Raw genomic sequence first — 11,677 nt, forward strand, 5'->3', positions numbered from 1 at the left:
TTTCGTAAATTTGTGACTTTAAACTCAGAAAATATCCAAGTTCTTCCCATATATTTGTCACTTTAATCTCAGAGAATGTCCAAATTGTTTTCTGTAAATCTTTTACTTTAATCTGAGACCCAAGTTTTTTATTTGTAAAATTGTCACTATAAACTCAGAGAATATCCAAGTTTATTCCCGTAAATCTGGGACTTTAATCTCAGAGAATATCCAAGTTTTTTTTCTGTAAATTTGTCACTTTAAACTCAGAGAATATCCAAAAATGTGTTCGTATATTTGTGACTTTAATCTCAGAGAATATCCAAGTTTTATTTTTGTAAATTCAGAGTTTTCTCCCTGAATATTATCCCATCTCCCGGCTCCGTAATTTATAAATTTTCTTACCTACAATGGCCCTAATATGCCATCAAAGCTACACATTAGTATGGAAAAAAGGTTACTCACACTGAAAAGACAGATGGTAGCGGGAAAAAAGAAGTGATCAAACACAAACAGCGAAACCAAACCAGCGGGTGAAGAAGCAGAAACAGAGACGGACGGCGTGAACAGAGAACAGCGAGCTGCTGGGCCACTTACTCCTGTTGCTATCATGCGCCCTGTTATTATGGAGTGTGTGATTGGGTGACGCGGGGTCGGTTGAGTCGCCGGTGGGCTCTGTGTCGGCCGTCTTGTCACCGCCGTCGTCGTCCCGGGGCGCTTCCTCCAGCGGCAGAGAAACCCACTTACGTTTGTTACCTAGCGATGATTGCACACCGGAAACAGAGCGTGAAGAGTTTTGTTCCAAAAAAATAAATAAATAAATAAATGAACGCTGGAAATCCAGTTTGGAACAAATTAAATCATCAATCTGTGTCTCTAAAATAAAGACCCACTGGTTAGTTGACTTCAGCGTAGCAGCTTCCAAACACTTGAACATAAAACGCAAAAAGCTTTTAAATATTTTAAAGGACTCGTTTCTGCCAATTATTTCCTGGCAGAGTTTTGTAGTTCATTTATTATCTATATTCAATTAAAAAACACATTTTAAACAACATTTTAAGGTAGTTTTCACACCAAAGAACACAAAAGTATTTTCAAAGCCTGTGGGAATCTATCGCGGATGATTTCATCTCATTTTGGAACAACACTCTTCCCTTCCTCTCTGGTTTAGACACTTAGGAGCTGAAGAAGTGTCCCTTATTATCCACCATAAAGATCTGGTGCCTGTTATTCTTTTTATTTAAAATGTCTATAAAAAGGTGGGAGTGCATCAGATGAAGTGCAACACATGAGATCATCAGAGCAGAACATGCACCAATCAATGTGATCAATAAAATTATTGACATGCTCCTTCTATGTAGCAATCAAGGATACAAATCATCGCTGTCCAGTGAAAACATTCACCTCCAGATTAAGTGATGACAACATTTAAAAACAATTAAAATTATATGGAAATTGCTTTTAAATAAAGTTGACATTGTGGAGATGAATAGTTTCACAGGTCAGAGAAGAAATGTGCATTAATCAAACTTTGATTTGAAGGTCTTATTTAATCATTTAAAAGGATGCTGGTTAACATGCTTATAGAGAAAAAAGGTCCTCACCTTCACCTCCCCTCTTCTTCAGGCCGGCGCTCTTGGCGTCCTGTCCCTCCTTGGACTCTCCATCTTTGGGCAGCTCTCCCAGCGGGTCCGGCTGAGCCTCCTGGTTCTCTTTGCTCTCGCCGCCGTCATGGCTGCTCTCCGACTTCCTCTCCGTTCGATCCCTCCTCTTCTCCTTCTCCTTGCGTGAGGAAGAGGTGGAGGAGGAGGAAGAGGAGGGAGGCTTCTTCCCGTTGTTGTTGAGGACATTTTGTTGCTGCTGGAAGACGTAGAGAGAGAGAGAGAGAGAAAGAGCGGCTTTTAATTAAACGGGTGAAACGTCATGTTTATTCTTACACATTTAAGTTTGGTTTGTTCTGTGTCGTCTGGTGCTTTGTCAAAAATAAAATATTGGGTTTGAGTTCTGGCTCTTCATACACGAATTAAACACTTATACTAAGACAGTAAATTAAAGGACTAAGGATGTCACCATACCAGAAATTCAGTAGTCGATATCAATACCAGTGAAACTCCACGATTCTCGATACAAAGTCGATACCACGGTAAAAAACAAAAGTAAATCAATCAATCACATGTACTTCACTCCTTTATTACCGTTTGCATACTGTTTTTGTTATGAAGTTAAACAGCTCATAATTCCCTCTCTATTATCTATTTTATATTGCTGTGAAAACATCTCCTTCAAACAACTGCATTTTACAAGATTACATTTGAACACATCATTAAGTTAGAATTTACCTTCAACCAATACTCATTTTTACTGAATAGATGCATCATAATATAAATCAATGGCACCTCCCATGTTGAAATCGGGAGGACGAGAGCTTGTTAACGTTAGCTGTTAGCAAACTGGTGAGCAGCATGGGTCTTGCATGGAGCTAACGTTAACTAGCTCTCATCCTGCTAATTTCAACACTGATTTGTTGTTCGCAATGTAGCGTTTTCAGGGAAAAAATAGAGTGCTTCTCCTGGACGCGTCAACAGTGAGTTTACTGCGTCCCAAACACATTTTCTATTGTCCCCGGTACAACGACGTGCCATTAGTCTCGAGCCCTGGCGCAAGCTAAACTAAAACTGTAGAAAAATGAGTGCTGTCACGTTTTTTAATTTTTGGCATCGACTTGATACCAAGGCATCGGTTCTCGTGACATCCCCAAAAAGGACTAAATATTGACATGTGTCAGAGAGTTAACTCTCATCAGAATAATACATCTAATGATCAGTCAGTCTCATTTTTAACTTCTGATCTTGTCAAAGAAATGATGTTTAAAACCTTCAAATTTAAAATTTGCCTCTGAATCAGCCAAAAGCTCCAGCACAGGGTTTTTTATCAGGAAATATTCAGAAGATTTTAGAAAAATTAAGTACTTATGAGGTATTTCAAAGGCATTTTTTTAACTACATCGACTAGTGTGAACTGACTCAACTCCTGTAGAATCATTACTTCTGTGTAGTGGTTTAAAACCTGGTTTAAAAATGATTAAAAAAAATTTGGAGGGGAACAAAAGCCTGTGAGGTCAAACAGTTAAGCATTCATACATTTTCCACTCACTTTTCTGAAGAACATTTCTTCTCTGTGAAGAGCTTTTTACAAATACACCTTAAAGTTCCCTGGATTTACTGTATGTGAAATAGATCATGGAGCACTTCGCTTCTAAAATGTGGACTCAAACTGTTTTGACAACCAGAATCTTTTAAAAGTGTTGTACTAAAACATTTCTAGATGTTTTTAGTGCTCCATCTAGTGAGCAGAAAACAGAAAAGCTCTTCTGTAATCCAACCAGTCTGTTCAGTAAAAGCAGCAGAAAACACTGAAGTATAGCTTGTTAATATGTTTGATTTAACAAACGTCTCACACACACACACACACACACACACACTTGTCGTACCTCTTTGGCCAGTTCACCAGGTGTGGGCCAGTTTGTGATATCGCTGAAGTCACTTGACTGCAAAAAAAATGGAGAAAAAAAAGACGTTAATATCAAAACATGTTGAATTAACAAGTCGAACCGTGGACTCATTTTGGTTATTTTAACATTGTGTGTGTGTGTGGGTCAGGTGGCGTCTGAGTGCCCTTCTGGTAGAAACCAGCTTGGAGGAAAAGGAGGTCAGTGCTCCGTCTGTCGAGAAACTGCAAACAACGGCGATAAACAGGCCGAGTTTCCACCTCTGTGAATGTGGTAAATTTGGACAGCCTGATATGAGATCCAAGGTTAGACAGACGAAGGGTTACGGCTGCACTCAGAGCTGCACGGTAAATAAATAAAAACTGCTGTACTGATATTTTAATCATCATTCTACTACAGGTGGAGTACACAAAGGGACGTTCTTTATTGTGGTTGAACAAAACTGAATGAATCCCTCAGGGTATTCTAAAAAATAAAGTATAAAAAACCCCTAAAAAAAACAGTGAGCTTAATTCACATCTACAACTGCAGACCTGCTCTTATAGATGAAAAATGTCCACTTAAATTTAGATTCATTACTGATGTATAAAACAGGATCAGAAAACATTAATACCAGGGTTGTCAAAGTTGACGCGTTAACACAAATTTGTTTCAACGCCACTAATTTCTTTAACGCAATACGTACCAGGAAGCTTTATGAATCCGGTCCCTGGTCTTTTAACACGAAGACTTACACAAAACTAAATCTTAGGTATTAATTAGGGCTGTCAATCGATGTTATCTGTTCAAAATGTACCTTAAAGGGAGATTTGTCAAGTATTTAATACTCTTATCAACATGGGAGTGGACAAATATGCTGCTTTTGCAAATGTATGTTTATATTTATTATTGGAAATCAATTAGCAACACAAAACAATGACAGATATTGTCCAGAAACCCTCACAGGTACTGCATTTAGCATAAAACAATATGCTCAAATCATAACATGGCAAACTGCAGCCCAGCAGGCAACAACAGCTGTCAGTGTGTCAGTGTGCTGACTTGACTATGACTTGCCCCAAACAGCATGTGATTATCGTAAAGTGGGCATGTCTGTAAAGGGGAGACTCGTGGGTACCCATAGAACCCATTTACATTCACATATCTGGAGGACAGAGGTCCAAAATCATGATTTGGGAATGGGAGCATGCTTAAATTCTATGAATTATTAATTATTTAACACCTATTCGGCGGGTGCCCTGTGGAGTTTCCTTGTAAACAAACAAAAATCCTGTTTACATACAGTGTTTCTGTACATTGTGTGTATCTTTGAGCTCTAACAAATGCATGTTGAATGCATTTCCTTCCTTAAACATTTACATAAAGTATTATGTAAAAACTGCTAATGGAGCAAAAAAAGAAATCATTAAACTTCCTGGTTGAGTCTGAAAAATTTTAGTCAACAATATATAGATGAAGCTACAATATAGAGAAATATTTCATCGTAAGTTAAACTGTCACATACTGACGACATATCAGGTCAATTAAATCACAATTTACAGTGAAATTAGGCCAAAACATATGATACTCCTATATACTGGGATTTTGTGTATTATAATTATAATAAATATTATATTATTAAATTTCCTTATTATTATTATTATTAATATTAATAATAATAATATAAAAAATAACAATAATATAACAAATAATGATAATAATAATACAAATAACAACAATAATATAACAAATAACAATAATAATAATAATAATAATAGGTTGATATCATCATCATTTTCTACAGGTGTCTGAGTGAGCCATATTTAAAAACAAAAAATAAAGTTTTAATTTTACACATATAAAGAATTTGGTCTCATATAAAAGGTATTAAACCGTCCATGTTAATATTGTGGTGATGATTATAAACATGTCGGCCGGTCCTAACAGTAATAGTAATAATTTTCTAATAGTAATAAAAGGAGTACAGTGCAGATCTAATGTAACCCGTCACCTCTGGCATGTGACTTTGACCATGACAACGTAAAAAAAAACAGGTTGCATTCTGGGTCAGCAGGTTACAAATCATGCAGAAAAACACTTTCTGTGTGAAGGTTAAAATTAGTCAAGTTAACGTCAATAAAGTCACATTAAAAAGTACCAATCTGTACTTAAACTGGAGCATTAAAGAGCCACAAAGATGATACACTTGTTTTTAAATTATCATAATCTGTTTGAAGTTAATAAACTGTGTTCATTTAAATTCAAACATTTTAATACTATTTGATTCTCCCTCCAACCATTAATTTAAAACAACTGCGGTGGAAAAGCAAACAAAAAAGTCCACTTTAAAGCAGCTAACGTTTGGCTACTGGCAGATGTTAACTTCACATGATCCTGCATGTCAGCGCCTGGACAAAGTTACAGCTCTGAAATATGAAACACCGACTAACATATTGGTTTGTTTACAGGTGAGAGGCAAAGACACACAAACACAAAACATCACGTGTGACTTGTAATTGACTAAAAACTGATTTAAAACAAGAGCTGCAACGATTAATAGATTAGATGTCAACTATTAATTATTTTGATAATCGATTAATTGATTTGGGTCATTTATTAAGAAAAATAGAGTAAAAATTCTCTGATTCCAGCTTCTTAAATGTGAATATTTTCTGGTTTCTTTACTCCTCTATGACAGTAAACTGAATATCTTTGAGTTGTGGACAAAACAAGACATTTGAGGACGTCATCTTGGGCTTTGAGAAACACTGACCACCATTTTCTGACATTCTATAGACCAAACAACTAATCCAGAAAATAATCAACAGAATAATCAACAATGAAAATAATAGTTAATTGCAGCTGTAATTAAAACACATCAATTTAAACATAAGATGAGACATTAAACAACAGAACAAAGTGGCAACATGTGCTGATTATTCAGTGTTGCTTCATGGGATTAATTATCAAGATATATTAATGACATTAAACATGTCATCTGCAGCATTTAGACTCTCAATGTTTGTGACATTTTTAAGGTCCAACAGAGAAACTTTGGAAGCTTTAAAACAAGCTAAAACAAGAAAGTAAAGAGCCTTTACCTTGCTGGATTTTCTCGTTCTGGGCTTGCTGGGACGGACGACTTTCAGAGCGTTTTGTTGATCTGCAGAATCGATAAATGAAAGGGACATCATCATACTTGACAGGACAACATGTGTTTTGTTTTTTTAATCCCAGAATTTAACCCCTGCAGCAAGCTTCCTGGACGGTTGCTCAACACTGAAAGTCATCTACTCCTGCATGCTCTCTCTCTGCTCAGCTGTGCGGCATTTGGGAATTTCTGTCAGAGTGAAAATGAGTAAGTATCCTCCCCTGCCCCCCAGGGGACTGAGCCACTGAACTAGTTGAGGGTGTTTTGCGTGCAGCCAGCGGCGGTATGTGGCTGCGTCTCCGCAGGCAGCTGCATGCTGGGAGTGGCCCGCTGCAGCCTGACAGTGCCTATCGCTCTGCAGAGGATGGTCGGATTGATAAGAGCCACAGGGCCGAGGCTTTCGACAGGCGTGAATGGGTGTATGCTCGCTGAGCCTGCAGACTTCCACACCTCGGAGCTGGTTGTACAGTAACACTTGTAAAACGATGCCGGTGCTCTCGTCAGAGTCCAATATAGCTCCCTCTGGACGCTCTGCGCTCTGACACACATTCACAACTCAGTCTGACCGTCTAACAAAGCTGATGTTATTATTTAGCTCACATTTATCACCACATAAATGTCACCACAAGAATGAGTCAGGAGTCTAATCAATAAATTCTTACATGTGAAATGAGCCGTCTTGTTCCTTTCAACATTTGATCTAGCACCGAAATGATTAGCTGATTAATCAGTTAGCTGATACAGGAAGCTAATCAATAAAATACTGATATCTGATAAGTGATTATTAAAGGGGTGCGCATAAACTTCCATAAAGTTCAAGTCGCTTGTAAGACATTTAAAAAAAGAAGATTTAAAATTGAAGCAAGAGAGGCCGAGATATCCTCAGAAAACACTAAATCCTACATTTCCCATAATGCAACAGTGTCTTCCATTACACCCTCCCTGCCTGATAAACACACACATCTTCCAAACTCCACAAACCGGATTTGTAACGCAGACTTTTTGTTATAAATTTTAATTCTCGAGTTGAAACCAAGTTAACCCCGATGACATCACCATGACATAGTGTAGTAGTTGTGTAGTAGTAGTATTACTCCTTATGACACAAGTACCCCTTTCATTTTTGTTAGTCATTAAGTAAAAAATACTAATCCTGTTCTAGTTAAAGATTTGAATATCCAAAAAGTTGTTTGTTTTTAGTGTTTATTTAGTTTTACTTATTAGCAATTTTTTTTTTTTTTTTTTTTTAATTTTGTATATTTTTTGATTATTTTGTATATTGTACATAGTGTTATTTATTTATTTTATTGTATTTACCTCGTGTTTCCTTGTAAACAACATTCAGTGGAAGGCAAAGGAAAAATTTCATTGTACAGGGAAACTTGTTTTTAACTGTGAATATGACAATAAACGCTTTGACTTTATTGATTCCACCTTCTCAAATATGAGTATTTTCTGCCTTTATATCTGTTTTATAACATTGTAAAGTGAATGTCTTTGGGTTTTGAACTGTTGGTCAGACAACAGTGTCTGAGAACAGGCATTTTTCTAAAGCTGAAATGATTAAATTGATTAAACGGATTAGTCGATTGACAGAAAAATAATCAGCAGCTATTAATGATAATCAATTAATCGTCTCTCAGGCAAAAACACCAAACACTCAACTGGTTTCAGCCTCTGAAATGTGATAATTTGCTGCTTTTCTTTGTTTTATTTGATAGTAAACTGGATATTTTTGGTTTTTGGACTGTTGTTCAGGCAAAACAAGACATCTGATGGCATCACGTGGAGGAAGTTGTGATGGTATTTGTCACTATTTTAGGTAGGGCTGTCGACCAAAGAAATTCTTATTCGACTAACACTCATACAATTTTGTCGATTAATCGATTAGTTGATTTAATCGACAGATCTGTAAAACTGAGTTTCTCCACAAAGAATCACTTTAAGTATGATATATTTTAATTACTTTAACTGTTTTGTTTCGTAAAGCACTTTGAGTGGCTTTTCATGTATCAAAAGAGCTATGTAAATTATGTCTGTTGCTACCCCATTTGTTTTCTGCATTACATATTAAGGGTAGAAAAAAAATCAATTAACCTATGTATCGTGATTTTTTTTTTTTTTACAATTTTGAGGTAGTAGGAAGTTACTGATTTTATTGTTGTAGTCTGAGTAACGTGACATCATGTCCGTTCCGTATCCATCAACCAAAACAAACTGCAGTGAGCTGAAACAAGAAAGTATAAAACGTTGGAGGGTCCGCGTGGATACGACCTGCACCCACACATGTTAACTCCAGCGTGGTAAACATTACACATCCAGTAAAAGATGGAAACACTTTGGGTTTCACACATTGACAGGAAAAGCAGAGCTAGACATCACGGCTAAAGCTGCATACTAACTCTGTCACGGACAGGAAAAACTTTATCGTATCACGGTAACGTTGCGGTCCAGCCGTCCGTCGCTCTTATCACCGTGGTCAAATGTGCTGACGCTACGACAGTAGAACACCCATATACTGACATTTATGTTAAATGCATTCAAACGACCCCGATGGAGCTGACCATGGATGAATAAAGAGAATGGAGCTGACGGGAGAGCTAGAGACCACCTTGGAGAAGTTAGAGGAAGTATACACGTGCGTCTAAATCTAGTTTTCAAAATAAGGTGTTAACAACTGTATATACAAAATATATATATAGAAATAAGATTGATTGTATTCACCAGAAGTATAAAACATTACATGTCCCTTATAAATTAAAAAAGAAAATACCACTAATTTGTGAGGGAAATGTCTTTTATTTGATTTTTGGGTTGCTGGAAAAAATTTAATAAATAATAACTGATATATTTGACTTCAGGACGTCTCTGACTACATACACGCTGGAAATCAAACATTTTTACTGTATTAATTTAGATATTTTCCAAAATAAAAGTCCCTAGAAAGAAGTGTATGATTCAACGTTTTCCCCATGGTCTAGTGTTAAAAGAAAGTTAACAAAAATCACAATATCGAATCGCAATACTTGTAGAATCGCAATACTTAATAATCGCAATACATATGGAATCGTCCCAGCCTTATTATATATCATTCTGAATTTAAAGTGTGGATTTGTACAGTATGTTTCAGTAAGAAAATTGGACTCTGAGCACTTCTGAGGGCCATTTCCTACAATTAATGATTAACTGATGCATCACTAATACACAAATTAGACTCATCTAAATTAAATATAATCATTAGTTTACAACTCTAACCTACTTGAACTGTCCCACCTGTCCAGCCACCTTGTCCACATACTTTCACTGTGTGACAGTAGAGAGCAGGAGGCTGGTGGGAGGAACTGCAGGCAGCCAGGCCATTGGACATGCAAAACGTGTCTTTACAGCAGCAGCAGCAGTTAGCTTTGGCTGTCTTAGCTTCTTTTTATTTTCACATCAAGACAGCACAAATATGAGGCTGTTTTGCACACATTCTTCTCCCCCCTCCAATGTGCTGCATTTGATCAACATTATGTAAACAGTGTGAGGAGCTGGATGGTTAGTAAGCAGGTAGAAAAAAGAAGTAGTAGCAAGTTGTCAGCAATCAACACGTGGTGCTCTGGAGAGCAATCCGAGCACACAGGTGGGGGGATGGTGCAAAAAAAAAATGCCACCATCAACACTTCTTTGACATTCAAATACTTCATTCAACCTTTAAAATAATAAAAAATTAAGGAATGACATGACTTTAAAGTGTTTTTGTGCAGGGAAGTTGCACACGTGCTGCTGCAGGAGGTTGTTGAGGTGTAAGCATGTCAGGATATAAAGTAGATATTTAATAATTTACCTTTCTCCTGGGTGTTGTTGATGTTGTTGCTGGGCACCCTGCCTGTTGGTCTCTTCGTCCATGGGTTGACTTTGGGCGGAGGAGCCTCCACAACTTTCCTCTTCACCGCTTCGACAGCAGACTCAGAAGCGTTGCTGCTTTGCTCGTTTTCTTTATCGTTTTCTTTGCATTTCTTCTGCTTGTCCTGCTCGGATCCATCACCATCACCACCAGCATCCTCTAGCTGCTGCTCAGAGCCTTTCTGCGGCTTCTCTTCTCTCTCTTGAGCCTCCTCAGACTTGTTTTGATGGTTCTTCTCCTCCTCCACTGCTGCTCCAGAGCTGCTGGCCGCTGCTGTCAAACCGACCTGACTACACTCAACCTCTGCAGACATCCTGCTAGTTTCCTAACAGCAAACAGTGTTAAATCCAGTGTGAATATTTGGTCCTTGCTCTCTTATCCACAGAGAAAGTCTTTCAGGAGGGAGACCACATCCACAACTTTGGAGTAAACAACTTTTTTTTTTGGGCTGGACCTCTCTGCTACAGCCAGCTAGCCTCAATGCTAACCGTTAGCTCCTCTGAAGCTAACTGCTAGCTGTTAGCTAGCTGAAGCTAACCAGCTAACAGTGCTAGCCAGTAGTCAGTTGAGCTAAATGTTGTTGTTTTCCGCCCAGATCGACTGTTTTTATACCAACAAGTAGTTACCTCAGAGTCTGTAGACGGTCACGGTGTAAACGACCCTCGCTCGGTTGGTTTTACTGATAGTTTTCTGTAACTTTTCGTTAATAAACTAACTGTTAGTTCAGCAGCAGCTCCTCCTGCTCTGATCTGATCCTCGCGCTGAGAGTTTCAGCTCCACGCGACCAGCTAGCGGAGCTAGAGGAGCTCGTGCTGCCAGCTGCTGTCTGCCTGTAAACAGTGACTCTGCTGCCCCCAGCGGCCACGTGGCAGTACTGCACCACCACACACATTTAATACATTAATACTGTACACACTGTACTGTACTGTACTCTACTGTACTGTAATGTACTCTACTGTACTGTAATGTACTCTACTGTACTGTGGTGGAAGAAGTATTTAAATAAAAGTAGCAATAGCACAATGTACAAATACGTAAAAGTCTTTACCTTCTTCACCTTACCTTTATTTACCTTATATACTTTACATACTGTTTAACAAATATGTTATATATATATACATATATATATATATTTGTGTAAATATATATATAACTATATAAACAGAGGTGTAAC

General features: G+C 37.7%; 1 protein-coding gene across 5 annotated transcripts in view; it reads right to left on the reverse strand.

Moving 5' to 3' along the window:
• larp1b (La ribonucleoprotein 1B) overlaps positions 1-11,319 on the reverse strand; it is a 31,469-nt gene extending 20,150 nt beyond the window's left edge. Inside the window, exons 1-5 of one of the 5 annotated variants that reach the window (XM_037746966.1) lie at positions 10,444-11,319; positions 6,568-6,629; positions 3,470-3,526; positions 1,584-1,836; positions 577-735 (exon numbers count right to left, since the gene is read on the reverse strand). In XM_037746966.1, coding sequence (XP_037602894.1) covers positions 577-735; positions 1,584-1,836; positions 3,470-3,526; positions 6,568-6,629; positions 10,444-10,816 — 904 coding nt within the window. In that variant the 5' untranslated portion in view covers positions 10,817-11,319. Of the gene's footprint in view, positions 1-576; positions 736-1,583; positions 1,840-3,469; positions 3,527-6,567; positions 6,630-10,443 lie in introns of all 5 variants that reach the window. The other 4 variants (XM_037746965.1, XM_037746964.1, XM_037746967.1 and 1 more) reach the window with 4 other exon arrangements.
• Between the last annotated feature and the right edge of the window lie 358 nt (positions 11,320-11,677).

Source organism: Sebastes umbrosus, chromosome 16 (genome assembly GCF_015220745.1).
Source record: "Sebastes umbrosus isolate fSebUmb1 chromosome 16, fSebUmb1.pri, whole genome shotgun sequence".
Taxonomy (NCBI): domain Eukaryota; kingdom Metazoa; phylum Chordata; class Actinopteri; order Perciformes; family Sebastidae; genus Sebastes; species Sebastes umbrosus.